This window comes from Talpa europaea (assembly GCF_964194135.1).
Source record: "Talpa europaea genome assembly, chromosome: 16".
NCBI lineage: Eukaryota > Metazoa > Chordata > Mammalia > Eulipotyphla > Talpidae > Talpa > Talpa europaea.
The window spans coordinates 37,618,078-37,637,811 of NC_140084.1; the positions used below are offsets into that span (position 1 = coordinate 37,618,078).

Genomic DNA, 19,734 nt, shown 5'->3' on the forward strand with positions numbered 1-19,734 from the left:
TATATACATGAGGCAAAAACTTACAAAAATGATCAATCACAGAATGAAGGAAGAAAAAAGTACAGAGTTCAGGAAGAAAAGCTAGCTATGTCTGAGTGAAATTGATTTATAGTTCTCACTTTGGAACCATGGGAATCTTTTCAGTAATTAAAAAACAAAAAACTTTTAAAAAAGCAATACCTAAATATGAAAAATAAATAAACCCTGCTGTGTATTGTTAGTGGCACAAGCATGCAAGAACAATTCTTTCAAGCTATTTAAGACGTATTACATCTTAGCTGGGGATCTCTTCAGGCACAAAAGAACCTCAAAGAAATATTAAATATTCAGTGGGTTTATTAGTGAAGACATTGCTGTCCTTTTGGGAAATAAAGTGTATATAATAGTTGATATACATATATGCAAGACAAATTTGCTATTTATGTCAAATGAATTTATTATACATATAATTAATATATAATTACTCATTTAACATACATATAGTAAATATGATAGTGGGAAGATGGACAAAATGAATGAAGCCAGAGATATTTGATTATCTGAAAATTTTAAACAAGCAAATGGATATTCTAGAACTGAAAACTAAGATTTCCATGTATAGACTTAAAATGAATTCAGAAGAAGGGATGATCTAAAACCTAAGTCATCAAACTTATTCAAACTGAACACAAAGAAATTTTTTAAAAGAACGGATTGTGAGAGTATGTGGTAAAATTGCTAATATGGCTGAAGTTTGAGTTTCAGGAAGAGTGAAAAATAAAAAGAATGGTGCGGAACAATATTCTGATATGATCCTTGAGATATTTGAGAAAATATTAACTAAGAATTTTCCCCAAATGATGAAAAATGTTAACCTACATATTCAAGTAGCCTGGTGAATCTCAAGCAGATTTTGAAAAGGAAAAATGGAAAATAAAAGGCAAAACCTAAGCATGTCATTTTCAAGCAGCTTGAAATCAAAGAAAAAGAAAAGCATCTGATAAGCAAGCAAGGAGCGGGAAACACATACGTTCACAGAAACAATAATAGAAATTAGAATGGGGGACCTCCCTGGTGGCGCAAGGGGTTAAGCAAAGCATTGTGAAGCTATCTGTGGCTTCTGCAGCATGAATTTGATCCCTGGCTGGCCAGGGAGCTACCCACATGAAGCAGCAGACCTCTCCTGTCTCTCCCGCTGCTCCCCTTAGCAGTGTATTTCGGTAGATCTGCCTGTTCTGTTCCCCATTCTTTTTCTGGTGAGTCCTCTCACCCCCTGCACCTTTGGCCTGTACCCCAGTTCTTATATACATAAAAAAATAAAAAATCTTAAAAAAAAAGAAATTAGAACAGGCTTCTCAATAACAACAATGGCAATCAAGAGATGATAGGATAGCATCTTTCAAATGCTGAAAAACAAATTTCAACTGAGAGTTCTATCCCCAGATACAATGATCTTCAAAAATGAAGATAAACACCTTTTCATACAAATAAAAGCTGAGCAAATTCATTGCCAGCATATTCACCCAACAAGAAATGCTAAGGAAGAGCCTCACACAAGAGAAATGATCTTTAAAGAAAGAACAGATACACAGGAAGTAATGAAGAGCTCTGATAAAAATAAATATGTGGGTAGGTAGAAAAATTTTTTAAATTTAAGACTACTGATTGTTTAAAACATCAGTAATAAGTGTATTATGGGGTTTATAACACAATAAAAATAAAATATATGATAACTATAGCACAAAGGATGGGGGTGGTAAATGGAATTACATAGGTTTTTGCCATGAGGTGGTAAAATACTAATTCAGGGTAAATGTTATAAGTTTAACGCACATAGTAATTTCTAGAATAAACTAAGATAAAATACAAAATAGACATAATTAAAAAGTGAAGATAATTACAAAAGAGACTAATGTAAAACCCTAGATTAATCTAAAAGAAGGCTGGAGAAGAGGAAAAAAAGAGCAAGAAAAAGACCGAACATATAGTGAGGACCTTTAACTCAATTGTACCAGTAGTAACATTAAATGGAAATGAGCTAATATTTATTAGCTATTAGGAATTAAAATGCTGTGAGTGGCAGGCTGGATTAAAATATGTTAAATATATGCATATGTCATGACCTAGAAATTCTGGCCACTGGATGCAAATGCAAAAGGTCTTTCAGGTGACAGAAAGATGGATGACCATCAGCAGAGAAGGGACAGAGAAGTGGAGGTCCAGTACAGGACAAGAGAGGAGGGAAAAGGTCAGCTTCACCTTTCTGTTTCTTTGCTTCTTTACATGGTCTCTTGCTGCAACAATGACGCACAGCATCTGTAGTTTAAAACACATCAAACAAGGCCTCCCCGGTGGCGCAGCGGTTGAGCGCTGGGTTGCGAAGCTGCCCGCGGTCTCTGCAGCGCCGGTTCGATCCCCGGCTGCTCCCCAGCCACCAGAGGAGGGTCCCACATGGTGCACAGACCTCTCCTGCCGCCCGCTGCTCCCCTCAGCAGTGTACTTCGGTCCTTCTGCCTGCTCTGCTCCCCGCTCTGGCTCTGGTGAATTCTCTCACCCTCCCGCGCTTCTGACTGTACCCAGTGCATGTATAAATAAATAAATGCTGAAAAAAAAATAAACGGGCCTTCTTTAAAAAAAAAAAAATCAAACAAAAAAAATAAAAGGAAAAAAGATATGAAGGGACAATATCCAAAAGTATAATTATTTCTGAATGGTGAGATTATGAGTCATGATGTACTTTTTCAGTTTCCTCAATGAATCTATTATCTTCACCAGAAGAAAAATAAGTTCACAGATCATATGCAGACCTGAAGGAATAAATGACTACCTTATTCTTTTTTCTATGATTATTGGTTATTTGGCTTTCTATTTCTAGTCTCAATGTTGGTAACTTTTTCCCCTAGAGAATAATTTATTTTATATATATTGTCAAATGGGTAAAGTTGTATATAGTATTTAAGGACCTTAAACTCAACAACCTTTCAATTACTAATAGCTAATAAATATTAGCTCATTTCCATTTAATGTTACTACTGACACAATTGAGTTTAAGGTCCTCATCTATAGTTATTTCACTGAATGTTATGTCTTCTCTATCCTTTTTTTTCTCCTAGGAAAAACTTAATAACAAGGCATAAAATGTTCACTAATCTCAGGCATATAGAGTGTCCAGAAATCATCTAAAAATAAGTTTCACATAAAAAAAGTTTTTAATTTTCTACTCTTAGAAGACTTCCCTGTGTCCGGAAACTGGTTGGACTGTCTACTCAGTTTTTGCAAGGATTAAATGACTTAATACAGGCTAAGGAAATTAATACAGTGTCTGCCACATCTTAAATGCTCCATTGCCATTAGCTATTACTAATTGCTTTTATGATGAAGTTAGCAGCAAACTCCTTTTCTGTCAGCTACAATACCCAACACAGCCCTGGGCACAAAGTGTAATATTTAGGTCGATAATCAATGTCTGACTGGTCATCACCATTCACATTTCCTTCACACTTGAAATGTAATCAAAGTCTTAAAAATTGCTCTAACTATTAGCTCATTAAAAAAAATCAGCTGTTGATTCAACTCAACTCTTTTATTTGATGTCAGCAATTTCTACTTCTAAATGTTCAACCTTTGTTTTCTAACGATTCATTTAAGGCAACACGTTTTCCTCCGAGTATTTCTTTCCTCTGCGCCCCACAAGTTAAGAGAATGAATATGGTGTATTCATGGAGACTAAATAATTAAATCAACGGTGCATATGAAGAAGCACTTAGCACACTTAGTGCCCAACACTGGTGAGCTCACTTTAACTTTGTCCTATCCTTGGCCAACAAGCATCTATTCGGCATTCACAAGACGCCAGGTAAATAAACACCTGTTCAGCAGAGCCACCTCCCGAGTCCGCCTTCCCTTCTGCCCTTGAGACGCCTCCCCTCCCCAGGGGGCGGGGCCTGGTCTCCACGCCCGCTGGCCCCACCCCCGCACGTTCCCATGACACCACGCAGTCTCAATGACGCATTCTCTAACCCGCCGTCTCCTTCCGCTCTCTAAAGGCCGCTCTGGGACGATGGGAAAAATAGTCCCTTGGCAACAGGATTCTTAGCACGAGGCGACGGGAATAAGGGCGGGGCTCACGAGCGGGAGGAACAGGAAGTCTCCGAGGCATGGGACTGGATTGGCTGGATTGGGCCCCGCGCTCCCAGGGGGCGGGCTCAAGTGGGCGGAAGGATCCTTCTGAGGGGGCGGGCGGCCCGCCGCCTGCATTTAAGGCGGGGAGCGCGGCGCGGGAGGCAGTTGCTGTGGTTTCCGTGTTGCTTGCCCGGCCGCTTCTGGCGCCTGAGCCTCACGAGCGCCGCGACCCGCGTCCGAGTCTGTCTGTTGTGCTTGCAAATAAAGGGGTGGGGGGTCGCGAGCTCAGTGTCCCTTTTCTGCCCAGACCCGGCCCTCTGCGTTGCCTTCGCCGCTCGGCGCGCCTACCAGGTCGGCTCCGGCGCGGCTGAGGAGAAGGCCGCGGGCGAGATGTTCAAAAACACGTTCCAGAGCGGGTTCCTGTCCATCCTCTACAGCATCGGCAGCAAGCCCCTGCAGATCTGGGACAAGAAGGTCAGGGGCTGGGGGCCGCGCCGGGGTGGGGTGCAGGGCCTGTGCGCCCCCCTCATCCCGCCTCGGGGGGGGGCGGGCTGGCGGGTACTTGAGGCCTGGGGAGGCCAAACGGTCGGGGCCGCGCCTGTCCCCGCACCTGGCGTGACTGGGCCTCGAGGGGGGGCGTGTGAGGAGGTTGTGAGGGACGTGAGCATCCTGCGGCCGCGGGGTGTTTAGGACGGAGGCTCCTCCCTGCAGGCTCGACTGGCCCACTCAGGTCCTCTCATTGCGCTCTGTAGAGTAGGCTTGAGAGTGCCCGTCTGGCAGGAAACGCACATATTTTCGTGAGTCCACTTTGGGAAGGTACCTGTAAAAGGAACTGGTCGTCCCTGATTTCACAGCTAGTTCCTGAGCGCCTCCTGTGTGCCAGGCACCGTGCAGGGCTCTGGACACAGAGGCTTTGTTCCACGCACCCTGCTCGAGGCGCAGCCAGGCAGCGCTTGTGTGTTTGGGTTTCATTCATTGGCTGCTTTCCTGCAGCTGATCCCAAACAAGCCCGAATTTGAGGACGTTCTGTACCGTGCTTCCAGGTCCTGATTTTTTTTTTCCCCGTTAGGAAAATTGCAAAAAGGTGACAGTTTTGTCTGGATTAAGAAACTCAGAGGCTGTCCAAGCTGCTTCTTTATTCAGAAGTCTACCAGAAGCTGCTTTCACTCACCCCAGGAGATGTCAACGCGCTGGGCTTTCTGGAGATGTTGAGTAGGGGGCATGTGTGTTTGGCAGCCTCAGAGTCGCTATGCATTTTTTTTTTTTAACTTTAATATTTGGTTTCTCATGCAAATTTCCAGATAGTCAGCTGTCACCCTCTTTTAATATGAGGTAAGGTAATTGCTTTGATGAGGAAGGTGAGTTTAGGGTGTATGCTTACTGCCCTCCTTGGGGGAGGATGGAGACAGGTGGTATGTTGGAATGGTGCATTTACAGAGCTGGATGTGGAATAATCTAAATAAGTAGTTTGGGTAAGTGAAGTAAAAAAAAAAAATGTGAATTTCATCTCAGAACTGTCTTCTTGCACCCATAGACGAGAACTCCATGCCTTATAGATTGATAGAGAACCTGGTCAGCCTTCTGCCCGTCCCCGGGAGAGTTCTGCTTTCTCAGAGCAGGTCTGAGGGTGGTGTGTCCTTAATGTCATTTTTATGAGATAGCTGAAAGATCTGCATATAATAAGCTTGGCTTTATCCGTGTGTGAAAAATCTTTCCCCTCGCAAAGATTGTGTCCATAAGTTGGCTCAAATGTTAAGAGTACTACATAGAAATTCCAATTTTTTGTTTCCCTCCTATGTTACTGAGGATTGTAGTGCCATGGTTTTGTTCACATTGGACTAAAACATTGTAAATTCTGAAATTGCACCTCTACAAAGAGAAGTTGGAGAAAGTATACCTGGCTACTTTGCAAGGATAATGACTTCCCAGTTGTGGTTTGGCTTAGTTGTGAGTGGTCAGAGAGCAGGAGTGGCCTAGTGTGCCACTTGAACTTGGAAACTGAATTGTAAAGTGTCAAATTGAAATAGAGGATGGGATCTGACCTAGGAGCAGGTCAGAGAATTTACTCACACTGAAACAGTTCCAGTGGTAAGGATGCCTCAGCATTTCTATCAGGTGAAACTTTTGTCCGAGTTGTCCATTTTAACTATTCTCGACTCGATCTTTTGTTTCATTTTTCCAAAGGCAGCTTTTTGACTAGTCAACATGTTTACACAGCGGTATATGAAAGTGTAACCATGGTGCGCCGTGTGTCCCTTAACAACGCCACTAGAGGTCGGATGGTACCCTGAAGACATAAACACGTGTGAAAACACTGATCCACCAGCTGGGTTACGTGGAGTAAATAAAACATAGTTTGTCAAAGAATACCGTTAGAAGAACACCCATTTTAAGCAAAAACCTCATAATGATGAAATATGTTTCTCTTCTTATTTAGAATAGATTGAAAAATATTTAGTGATGAATTTTTCCCCCTGGTGCAAGAGGAGGAAAGGGAGGAAGAGGAAAGTTTGGGGCCAAATTCATAGACTTTTGTAGTGTGCCTTTTCTCGCTGTATTATAGAAAGCCCTCGGGAAATATTGAGAATCCAGCCAGGAGAACACTGGGAATTGATATACTTATCAAAGATTGATTGAGCAACAGCTAAGCGATGGGCATTGTGTATACTTGAGGAGATAATCTCTTTAGAGAAAGACAAGGTATCTTCTCTGAAGACATCTTCTCCGCTCCCAGAGAATAAGGCAAAGTTGTAATAAGGGTGACGTTTAATGGAGGGAGGGAAAGACTGTCTACATTTGTTTCGACATGAACCTGCCCTTTGCCAACAGGTCCATGTTGGCTGTAGTGGTTATTTTTAGTTACTATTTTGATTTCACAGTGTAACAGGGCAACCCCGATATAAAACGGGTTGCCTGCCTGGATCCTCACCCAGGCTTGCGCAGGACATCCTTTCCCCCTAACACCAGAACTTTACTGTTTTCTTCTTGAGTTTATGGATTGATAAGTTCCATAATTTGTTTTCTGTGAACAAGTCTTGGATAAATTGGTTTGGCTTCTGTTTACGCTCTGTGTCTCCCTCTGAGTGTCTCCTGTGTATGAGCTGTGACTGCCATGTACACATTACCAGTGAATTTGCAAACTCCGTCGTTGCAGGTATGACTTGCTCATGTTTGTATCCCCTGCAATTTATTGACATTCTATGATATTTACAGCCCCTGTCCTCCACTTCATCTTTCAACCCCAAACATTTCACTGGCAGTTTTAAGTTAGGTCTCCAGTGGCACTCTGTCACCCTGTTTGGCAGTTGCTTATTTGTAGTGTAGCACCCGGTAGACTGCAAGTTCCTTAAGGGCAAGTGTGATGTCTTACCTTGAAATGCCAGTGCTAGAGTGATCAGGCACCTTGGATTTGTGTCCTGGCTGGGTTCTCTGCTGTGTAAAATGTTGGACAAGTACTTAACTACTGTGTTTTCTCATAATAATACTGAACCCACATGGTTATAGAGCTTAAATGAAGATGTACCATAAAAAGCTTTGCCATATAAGTATTAACTAGGGCAGGGATCTGCCCTGCTTAGAGTAAATTTTATAACTGAGACCATTGTCAGATGCCTTGGAATAGGAAGTGCACCAAAACCACACTTCTGAAATGAAATAATTGAGCCATTGTATCATGGTGTCCTTAGCCCTGAATCTTTAGTATGGATCTAAGGCCACACAGCCCATGGTCTGACGCCTTCTTAACTAGTTGTCAGGCTCACCTCCTCCGGGTTCCCCTCTAAGTATTTACCCCCTTCTGAACCGAAAGAAGTCCTGTTATTTCTCTCTCTGGCACAGGCTTTGCATTTTCTGGCCCCTCTGCTGGGACCCGCTCCTGTACCTCGTCTCCAGTCTCCAGTACAGAGTTCAAAAGCACCTCCTCAGAGAGCTCGCTCTTGACCCTCTAGGTTAAGTTAATTTATATCTACTCATAGGACCTCTACTTCCTTTTTATCATACTCATCTCACTTGAAATAAACTTTTTAAGACCTAAATTTCTGGCAAGACTAGTAAGCTTCCTGATAGAGACCTTTGTATTTTTTTCAAACCAAGAATTCAGGGGAGATGAGGGGGTTCTCTAGTATTCCCTTAGTTCTGGGACCAGCAAATAAATTACATTTATTAAAGGACTCTGATGTTTAATGTGAACAGTTTAATGTTAATAGTTTGTAAAGAAAATACTAGAAGGTTCTAACTCCACTTCAGCCTGTGTAAAACGTAATTTTCCGTCTTTGCTGGTTAGGTCCTAAAAGTGTACAAGATGAGGATGTTAATTTATACAAGATTCTCCTCATTTTACCTTGTCCTTTCTCAGCAGCTGCTGCTGATCCTCCCTATTCCCAAACTAAATAACAGAACCGGAGTTTTTGTGGTGGTGTTGCTGTTCCAAATTTAAACAATAAACACTGTCTGTCCCCCCCCCAAAAAAAAAATACCTCCCACCCTAGCTGTTAATTAGCAAATGTTGTTGGTACATATTAAACGGGGCAGTTTCCAGCAGGACTGAGTGACTTTGGATATGAAGTTAGCAAAACTTCCCCCGCCCCGCCAGATTTTCCTGTGGCATTCTATGGTCTTTATTATTCTGAATAACAGCTTTTACTGTAATTGAAGAAGGCATGGGCTCTTTAAATGTACTGTTAGGAAGAGACTGATTAGTTTGTTGTCCTTTCTTCAACTAAGGGGTTTGCATATGCCTAGAATTGTCAGTGTGCAGTCTGGATAGGTCTTGTTAAGCATAGCAAGGGAAAGAAACCTTTGACCCATTCAAGCCTGTGAGACCCAGGAGCTATGTGCAGCTTGAGTTGGAGCTATGCTCAGCTCTCCCTACAGAGGTCTCCCTCTGCCCGTTTTTTGACTTGGAGTTCCAGCTGTAGCCTAGGGCAGAAACTTGCCTGTTGAAGTGGACAGCTCTATTGGCTTAATGCAAATTGGAACAAGTGCTATTAAGACTAGGATGCCAGATGGCTGGGGGCTCAGCTGTCAGCCAGGATAAGTGGGTAGAGCCAGAAAAATGAAAGCTGGGGGTGGGGAGTGGATACAACTTTTGTTATTTTGAAGCTCTCAGAAATACAGAACTTTGTCCAGCTACCTCCCACCCCAGTTGTAGTTTTTCCCCTCAGCTTGATCCTTCTTGGGGTGTACACTGAAATACAAATCAGTGTCCTTTATTAACTGCCCAGCAACCATGGCAAACCTGGGAGAGTGATTGTAAAGGGCTGAAGTGTCCCTTTTCCGTGTCTGCAGAGGCTGAGGACCATTCTGACCTGTAATTGCCAGTTGACTGGGTTCTGGAGCTCCTAAACTACCCCCAGCTCGTGGTTGGGGGAAAAAGTTCATGAAATTAAAAAAAAAAAAAAAAGAACAATTAAAAAGAAAAAACCAATTGGCAACTTCTAATTTAGAGAGGAAAGTAAATAAAACCTGCTTCCACCATGAGTAATAAATGCTGACCAGTTCATTTTTTCTTCATTTCAAAGCCAGGCCTGCCTAGTGACCTCTGAACTGGAAGGAGCTAAGGAAAGGAAGTTGATGCTTTCTGAGACCATGCATCTTTGTTAGATGTTTTTGTCAGAAACTAGATGAGGAGGGGCAGGGTTGCTTCCTGAAGACCTTTACCATTCAAAGTAGTGACACCCAGATTGCCACTGTGGTTGGAAGACTTTGTGACAAATTGGTTGTCCCTATTTATACTTGGGTCCTACCTTCAGAGCCTAGAGAAGAGGTTGGGGAAGTTTAATTACTATTAAAACCCTTAACTTTTGATTCATTGCATACACCTCCCCCTCCCCTCCAATGAGTTTGTATCTGTAGTCCTTTAAACTTAATAAAGGAGAAAAATCATAATTTCACTAGCAAATCCACTAAATTTAATTTCAGAGCTCTGGCAGCTTGTGATGTGGGAATGCTTGTGTTTTTCTCCAAGGACTAAACTTTCTCCTTGGGCAAAGCCCCATTTAGCTTGTCTCACCACAAGCCAAATTAAAATTCTAGAGAGGCTGGTGGACATTCCTTTGAAAGTGCTGCCTTTTCTCCTAGGTGCTCTTGTTTTATAGGATGGATACATTTGATTAATTTTGCTAGAATTAAATTTGTAAGTGATGGTTATTATCAGATGCTGCGGAAAGAAATTTTTCTTTAAAAAGTTACTGGAAGTCCAACTGAAAATTGGGGCGGAAGCATGCGGACACTACAAAGTCTGTTCTGGCTTCCAGTCTGACTCCTGCTTGCAGTAGAGGCATTGTATTCTTCTGTGAAGGCCTGAATTGCTAGATTTGCTGGAGTGAAGTCATCTGTTATAAACTTGGAGATGGGCAGCGGCAACTTTCCTAACATTTCCTCCCTGTGAAATCTGGTTGGGCTTTCTGGAGCTGAGGGAGGCTTCTTGTTGACTCTGGCCTGAGAGACCTTTGGGGATGTAAGAATTGAGACCGTTCTCTCGGTGTTGGGAAAAGTGCTGCCTTCTAGTAGTGGTAGTCCTTAGACCCCAATCACTTGATCTTTTCAACTTAACCATCTGATTTTTATATTACATTCTTTTGTTTTTTAATTTTATTTTTATATTCCCCATACAATTGCAACCCCCTTATTTTGAACCCAACCTCCCCCCCCATAGTGTGTCTCTGGTTCATAGTTGTTTGTTGATTTTGATTTTTTCTTTCTTATAGTTATTCTTTTTCCTGGTCCCTTATTTAGGTTTTCTAGATTCCTGCTATGAGTGAGACCATCCGGTATTTTTCTTTTTCTTTCTGGCTTATTTCGCTGAGCATGATCTCTTCCAGCGCCATCCATGTTGCTGCAAATTGCATGTGTTTATCTTTTTTGAATGCTGAGTAATATTCCATGGTATATATGTACCATATCTTCTTGATCCAGTCATCTATTTTTGGGCATTTGGGCTGTTTCCAAAGCTTAGCTATTGTAAACAGTGCTGCTATAAACATAGGTGTGCAGGTGCTCTTTGGAATTGATGTTTCTGTGTCCTTTGGGTAAATACCTAGGAGTGGAATTGCTGGATCATATGGAAGCTCTATGTTTAGTAGGTCCAGAAATCTCCACACAGCTCTCCATAGTGGTTGGACCAGTTTGCACTCCCACCAACAGTGCAGGAGAGTTCCTTTTTCTCCACCCCTCGCCAACATTCGTTGTTGCTAGTTTTTTATATGTTAGATACGTTTAAAGAAAGAATGAAGTGGGCCTCCCCGGTGGCGCAGCAGTTGAGCGCTGGGTTGCGAAGCTGCCCGCAGCCTCTGCGGCGCCGGTTCGATTCCCGGCTGCTCCCCGGCCACCAGAGGAGGCTCCCACATGGCTCGCAGACCTTTCCTGCCACCCGCTGCTCCCCTCAGCAGTTTACTTCGGTCCTTCTGCCTGCTCTGCTCCCCGCTCTGGCTCTGGTGAATTCTCTCACCCTCCCGTGCTTCTGACTGTACCCAGTGCTTGTATAAATAAATAAATAAATCTTTTTAAAAAAAAAAGAAAAGAAAGAATGAAGTTATATTATAGAGACTAATTAGTATTCGTGGTATGTTATAAATTAGTGTTTGAGTCTTTTTGGAATACTGTTAGCACTTATCAATGTGTGATTGCATTGCATTATTTGGAAATAATTTCATGATTAATTCTTCTCTCACCAACAAGTCTGCCTGATTTTCCAGAGCAGCTGTGGGCTAGTAAATAAAGGATGAATATTGCCACTTTGGTTGGGGAATGAGGTGGGTAGTGTTGGCATGCGCTGCATAGACCCAAGCCTTTGTGCTCTTAATCTCCCTTGGAAAGAGGCCCAGAATTCAATGCAGGGGCATTGGATATCACCAGCTCTGTTTGAGAAGCACTTGAATGTGACGTTTGTGTCTTGAGAACCTAAGAAATGCTACATTGGCAGCGATCTGGGGTCCATCCAATCAACATTCTTTCTCTTGATGGTGCCTTCTGAGGCACCGAAGAATGATTTGTGGGAAAGCTTCACACTGCCGGCCTCATGGGCTCTGTGACATATATCCCAGGATCTCTCACTTCCTAAATACTCCATGGTGGATATGTTATCCAGGAATTTAAAAAAAAAAATAAATCCTCCTTGAATATATTCATTTGTGCCAATTCTTAGGGTGACAAATTCCAGCAGTCAGCAAATATTTTAATGCTTAGTTTATTCCTAGCACAGTACTAAGCATTGTGGAAGATACAAATGATGCTTGATCCCTAGCCCTGAGCTTATTCTTATTTGAGGCGGTAAGAGTGAGTTGCCTGCTGTAGAAAAAAATGGGCAGTGATGTCAGATGTCGCCTGGGCAACACTAAGTACACCGCTAGTGGGTCAAATTCACAGTAACAGAGCTCACAGACACGGAGGCCTGAAAACAGAATGCCATATTATTAATTATCTATGTTGGTAAATATACCTACCAGGCAGACTCAACACTGTTCTGTCCTTATGTGCAAATCTGATGGAAAACCAAATAATGGAGTTCTTGAGTGTGACTGCTGATGTGTGACCGTTTTCACTATACCTAGGAAAAGACAACTTGTTTGTCTTTCTGATGCCTCCTGTTCTAAATTGCTCTTTAGAACAGGATGTAGCTCTTTTTCATGTTGCAATAACAGTGTAGTCTTGTAACAGTAACAGTGTAGTCTTGTCTTATACTTTTGCACATCTCTGTCTCTCTAGCCATATTAAGTGCTTACAAATTTGATGCTGGAAGATAATTATTCTTTCCCAAATATTGAGAGAAGGCATCTGTATTGAATATTGACTCCTCTCCATCATGTATAGATGCAGCAAATAGTACCAAAAACCGTAGGGTGAAGTACTAAATTATGTAATCTAGGCTTCATGAGCCAGAAAAACACATCAGAGAGAAGTCCTTGTGGGCCGAAGATGCAGGCTTCTATGTAAGGCACAGATGGAACTTGAATTTATATTTGAAAAAGTAGAAACTTGGGGAAAGAAAATAAGGAAGAATGATGTAAGAATAAACCGGGGGGAAGTAATGCTTTCATTTTTTTGGTTGCCATCCTCTTCCTCAGTGACACTTAGCATTTGACCTTTCTGGCATACAAACATATAAGAGGCAGTATGGAGCTGTGGAAAGCCCTGGCATTTATTCTGAGTCCCCTACTGGGGAACCTACTAGTGTGCATTGGTGGAGTGAAATCAATACTACCTACTTTGTGATCGTTGTTATTGTTAGAATTAAGTGAGAGAATGTACATGAATGTTTCCAGTACACAGTAGGCACTCAATAAACGTTAGGTGAATCTGAATTAAGTTGTTTTCTTGGGAAGATTTATACATTACCAAGTTACTTGCAGTTCCTGTGGTGGTTGATCAGACCTTGTTTCGAGGTGATAGCGTAGCTTACTTATGTATAAACTCATATACCATGTCACAGGCTTCTGTGGTATGTCCCTTGGACCACTGTGGTTTTCTTTAAATGGTCCCATTAAACCTTCAAATTTTTAACAAAGCCTTGACTAAATATTTCAGTACTAACCAGTTTAGTTTTCTTCCTTACAGGTGCGGAATGGCCACATCAAAAGAATCACTGATAATGACATCCAGTCCCTGGTGCTAGAGATTGAAGGAACCAATGTCAGGTAGATTGCCACTGTTTTCCCAGACACACTGTACCCCAGGGGGACTGTTCATCATAGAGGTTAACACTGCAGGCTGCAGTCAGACTGCCCAATGTGCATCCAGCCCTGCTACTTGGAATTTGCCTTGCCACGTTACTGCATCCCTAGGCCTTAGTTTCCTCATCTGAAAATTGGGGATAATAACAATACATCTTCCTTATTGGGTAATTGTGAGGATTGAATAAATGAATGTGTACAAAACACTTTGCACCTTCTTAGCAGGAAGTAAGTGCAATGTAAATATGAGCTGTTATTGTTAATATTGAATCATGCTGTGTGTGGGGAAGAGGGTACCTATTGCCCTAATCACCCAGTATGTGGCCAGTGTGGTTTATGGTGCCACATGGTGTTAGTTTTGTTTTGTTATTATTTGACGATCCTTTTGGACCAGAATTGCATCTTCTTTCACTGGAAGGACTTCCTCAGATTCATTCGTCTGGTTTTGTTTTTCCAAGTGTTTTGTTGGTATCTAGTCCTACGTAAAGCTTTTGTTTCACAATCCAGCATTTGTTTTTTTAAGCATTAGCTGATTTAAGAGTTGAGGCATCATCGGTTGATGTATCTGATCTTTTAGCTCTGCCTTTCATTTCATCCTCAGACTGTGTATCATTGCTGTGCATACCACAAATGAAACGATGAGTAGTATGTTTATTGGTCTTTCCTTTCTCTATAGCACAACATACATCACATGTCCTGCAGACCCAAAGAAGACATTGGGAATTAAACTTCCCTTCCTTGTCATGATTATCAAAAATCTGAAAAAATATTTTACGTTTGAAGTTCAGGTAAGTATGTGCACATGAATATGTACACTTTTTTTTTTTAAAAGATTTATTTATTTATACAAGAACTGGGGTACAGGCCAGATGCACGGGAGGGTGAGAGGATTCACCAGAGACAGAGCGGGGAACAGAACAGGCAGACTGACGAAATACACTGCTGAGGGAAGCAGCGGGCGCTACAGGAGAGGTCTGCTGCACCAAGTGGGACCCTCACTGGCTGGCCAGGATCGAACTTACACTGCAGAGGCTGTGGACAGCTTCACAGCACTGCGCTCAACCGCCTGTGCCACCAGAGAGGCCCGAATACGTACACTCTTGACTATGCTTACGGGAAAGTTGTATTACCCTCTACTATATATTCTTTTGTGTCTACTTTACCTTTGATAATTATTTTGATATACATTTGATATTAGTAATCAGAATTGAATGCCCAGTTTTTAAAGGAACAGTAAGCATTCAGGAAGTCTAATCATTTCAAAACTTAAGGATTAATGTCCATTTGGAGACTACTGTTTAATACTGAGTTCTTGGTGGTCTTTACTCCAGTAATTTTTTTTTTTCTCCAAATGGAAGAATGTTTATGAAATCATTCTATGGTCTGAGGGCTTGCAGGGTGTGTCATATGTCATAAGCAGCTGGTGTTGTCTTGGCAACAGACAAGATAAATTTGCTACTTCCGGGCCATCTGCAGCCAGTGTGACCTGTATTGGTCTGTTTATTCTCCCTTGGGGTTCAGCCTTGGGAAACCGGGCTGTGGGAGCTCAGGTCCTTGTCTCACCAAGGTTGTTTGCGTCTTCCAAGGTGGAGTGAATGTGACTCTTGTCTCTGTATTTCACAGGTACTAGATGACAAAAATGTGCGTCGGCGGTTTCGGGCAAGTAACTATCAGAGCACCACCCGAGTCAAACCCTTCATCTGCACCATGCCCATGCGGCTGGATGATGGCTGGAACCAGATTCAATTCAACCTGTCAGACTTCACTCGGCGAGCATATGGCACAAATTACATCGAGACCCTAAGAGTGCAGGTACTGACTCCTTTTCCACATGGAACCCCAGATGGGAGGTGGGGGGTGGAGTGGGGATGGCTATGCTCTGACTGTTACTTGCTTGTGGCCCATGTGACAGAACAGCGTGGGTTTCTGGCTAAAGTTCCCAAGTCCCTGTCCAAGGAGCTTTTGACCTCAGAGAGGTCTTGGACATATTCAGGAGTGTGCATATTCAGATGTAGTGGGAGAATAGAGCAAGCAAAGTCTCTCTCTTGCCTGAAGCACCTAAGCCAAGCTGAGGAGATGCCAAGGAAATGAAGCTTATTTGTTAATTTTTTTTTTTTATCAAGACAAACTATTCTTTAGCTCAAATGTTCATTTTTCGTCGTTCTTTAAGTCAGTCAACCAAAAGAAATTCTTTACATTCCAAAAACACTTTGCACTCTGAAAAGAGACTGGCCTTCCTCATCCCCTCAAAATATCTAATGCAGGCATAATTTCTGTTGAAATCTGTATATGCCTTCTGTCTTGGCTCAGCCACAGCAAACTTAGGAAAGCTGCAGTGTCTCCCTGGATACAGTGAATGCTCCAGCAGTATGAAATTACAGGTGCTTGGCAAGAAGGCCACATGCCTGAGGTCTCATCAAAGCACTGGATGCCGTGGTAGCTATTCTCAACACCAGTGTACTTCCATACTGGAGGAGAAATGGATCAGATGAATGGTTGATAGCACATTGAGAAGGACTGTAGGTGAATTGGGAGAAGAGGAAGGATAATCATGTTTAATCTCCTAAAAATCTTGCACCCACAGATCCATGCAAACTGCCGTATCCGACGGGTTTACTTCTCAGACAGACTCTACTCAGAAGATGAACTGCCAGCAGAGTTCAAACTTTATCTCCCAGTTCAGAACAAGGCAAAGGTAAGCCTACCCCTTCCTCAGAGGAAGGCCAGACAGTGAGGTGGAGAAGCTGTGTTGCTGGCGAGTGTGCTATTCTGAGTTCAGCTACAGAGCCTCTGTGGGCACTTTGAAGCCATTCCTTTACATCATGAATTCTTAGGTCTACTGCATCAGCACTGAGTAGGAATGATCCTGTGAAAGGTTCTGTTACTGCTATCTCTGCCTCTTCAAGGTGATCTTGCTCTTCTTGGGGTCATTGTGCTGCATCTTGCTCAGGCCTTCCTGGAAGAAACTCATAACCTTTCACCTGAACCTCTTTAGCAGCCCCAGTTTACTCTCAGCCAATGGGTCCCTTCTGATACCCTGGGGATGCTCACATGCCTACCCACTGCTGACAGGTTTGCATCTCCCCGCAGCCCAGCAGTCCCCTCAAGTGTCACCAGAGGTAGGTGACATTGACCTTCTATATTCTGATAACTTAAACTGATGCCTCTTTTCTGTTTTTTGTTTGCTTTTTTCCTTCCAGCAATAACGAGTGCAACTCAAGGGATAGATCCTGGATGTGACTCTTAGTTTATAAAGGAAACTATCTGGAGGACAATGCAAAAAACCAAATATTTATATTAGTTCACTGTGCTATGGTTCTTTTATCTCTGACTTGGTGTCCTTTGTCGTGGACACCGGCGACCATGCCCTAATGCCATAATTGCATTGTAAGTACAGTGAGGGCTAAGCCACCCTTGGTATGTGGATGCTGGAGTTTATCCTGCTGCCTGCCCCAGCGTGTGGGGAGAGATTCCATGAACTTACAGAATTAAAGATGTCCCATAAGGCAGTTTCAGACCAATATTTCTTGCTATGGTTTATTCTTTGTTTTATATATTATCTAAATGTATGTACATGCTGTGTAATAATCTGGAAATGAATAAAATGGTATATTCTTGGTTTATAAATTTGTTCTTAATTTGTGACTTTTTTAATGATCGTGTTTCTCTTTCCTTTGTCATATGAAAATATTACTCTTTCCAAAGAACATCCCATACGTTCATATTGTGACATAGCTTGCAGTAAGACTTAAAGAACAGGACAGTTCTGTGTATACTGATTGGAACAGCCTCCAGGGTAAATTAGAAGAAAACATGAGCAGCGTGTCACCAGTGGAAGCATCGTACTAGGGGTTGGGCCCGAAGTGGCACTTTAGACAAAGCGTCATAAAGTACATATTGCTCTTAAGCACATAGGAAGATGTGGTATCTGAACCCCACATGTTTTTGTAATAATCCGCCCATCTAGTATTCCTCAGGTTGGAAGAGATCACCATTTCCCTCTGAGCTCCAGATGAGGGGCTTGCTTGAATTAGGGATATATAACAAAAACGTTTCTTTAAACACTAGAATCACACGAGAAAGCTGAAAATTTACATACTCACCCACTCACAGTTATTGGGCATACGCTTGGTAATGACCCCGGCACACTTAGAAAAGTTAAACACTTAATATGATGCAGCTCAATTGTGTATGACATTTCTAGGGAGAAGCAGTTTGGGGACAGAGCAAGAGCATATGTTGATATACCTAGATGAGCCTGAAGCCGACACAAGAACTAGACCAGTGATTTCATCTGGAGAAAAGGGTTTTGTATCATTTGTGTACTTGTATTACAATACGAACCTTTTTGAAAAGTAATATTTACCTATAAATTGAAAGTCAAAAAAGAACAGAAGGGGTCATTCTAGGCATGTGCTCTCCCCAGGCACTCCCTCTTGATTTTTTCCATAAGAATGATAAGGAATTATTGGCACCAAACGTTTTGACTTTGATTAGAAGTAAAAACACATATTGCTAATTTATGTTAATACCACTTAAATGGCTAGCGCACTGTTTGGCCTCCTTATCCTTCGGAGTGTGCTCTGGATAAGCACAACCAGGTCTCTGAGGTGGGCAAGGGTGCAGGAGGTGGAGGGAATGGTGGTCCACTGCTACCGACTGTGACCCGGAGTTTTCATTTCTCCTCAACAGTGGTCCAGTGTCTGGCACTTAGGTGGGCTCAGTCAAGACAACTTTGTTCTTTTCCTGCTAACGACCAGACTAGAGCTGCCCTTCCGCGGATGCTGCCCCTTGTCTGAGAGTCTCCAGTTATTCACCATCAGCGAATGCCCATCAGCTCAGGTGACAGCGTCTGCTCTCCCAGGGCCAGCCCTAGTCAAATGTGAATATTGCCCACTTTGCCACCCTTAAACCTGTTAGTATTCCTCGTGTCAGCCTGCAGTTGCCTGTTGACCGAGCTTTCTGGGTCACTATGAATTCTCAGAAATGGAGGGGGGTGGAGTGGCCGGTGACTTCCACAGAGCTTCTTGTCTCTGGCCACTATATTGAGAAATTGTCTTTCCAATCTAGAGTTTATTGTGGGATGAAAGATGCTTTTGTGGAGGCAAGAAAACTGGGCTCACTTTTCATTTCTCTTTGGTGCCAGGACATCAGCAAAATGCTCCTGGAAGTCCAGAGAAATACAGTCATGCACTCTCCTCCACACAGAGCCCCTTTCACCCTGAGGCACTTGTCAGACTATATATGGGGATTACCTCACCACCCTTCTTGGGGTGGAAGGCGGCAGCTGTTGAGTGCCCAGATGCTTCATATGTCCACCCGAGAGGAAGTGAGGGGGTGTCGAGGGTGATGGGATGTATTATCTAAGCTGGACCTGGGCCAGCATGAATTGTGGCACCACTGACTGCATGGCCTCTTGCCCTTAGCTTTCAGCTCACCAGGAGGATGACAACACTAGTTGCGAGGCTAAGGGGGCAGGAAGGACGGGAGCCTGCTGGGCTAAAGGCCTCTTCACAGAGCTTAGGCCAGAATGACCTTAGATTGTGGAAATTAGAGCAGGCAGAGTTGGTTATCTGACTCCCTCAAAGTCATGGTGTGGTTTAGAAGGAATTGCCTTCCAAATGAGAGAGTGCTATTAGTTGGCATGAACTTGAGGGGACAGGCACATAACCGTCCCAACAGGGTTCACCTTGTTGGCGAACAGATCCATTGTAGCCCTTATTTGCCACTGACCCACTAACTACTTCCCTGCAGCCAGGCTGGCAACTGACCCAGCCAGCCCAGTCCCCTCCTGGGGCAATAAGGACAGCCCCCAAGCTTCTTCCCCTAGCATCTCAGCATCTTCAGCAGAAAGTCTCAAGTATCAGAAGTCTCTGAAAAAGATCCTGGACCTCTTCTTATCACAGCCGCTTCATCACCCGTTTTACTGATGAGGACACCTAAGCCCAGAGAGAGATGGGCTAGT

The 19,734-nt window shown here is 42.9% G+C and overlaps 1 protein-coding gene across 1 annotated transcript; it reads left to right on the forward strand.

Moving 5' to 3' along the window:
* Positions 1-4,491: 4,491 nt before the first annotated feature.
* CFAP20 (cilia and flagella associated protein 20) lies at positions 4,492-16,975 on the forward strand (the record flags this gene model as incomplete). Its single annotated transcript, XM_084256862.1, has 6 exons — positions 4,492-4,575; positions 13,654-13,733; positions 14,446-14,557; positions 15,393-15,581; positions 16,354-16,464; positions 16,970-16,975. 6 exons carry the CDS (start codon positions 4,492-4,494, stop codon positions 16,973-16,975), a joined length of 582 nt encoding a protein of 193 aa, XP_084112988.1.
* Between the last annotated feature and the right edge of the window lie 2,759 nt (positions 16,976-19,734).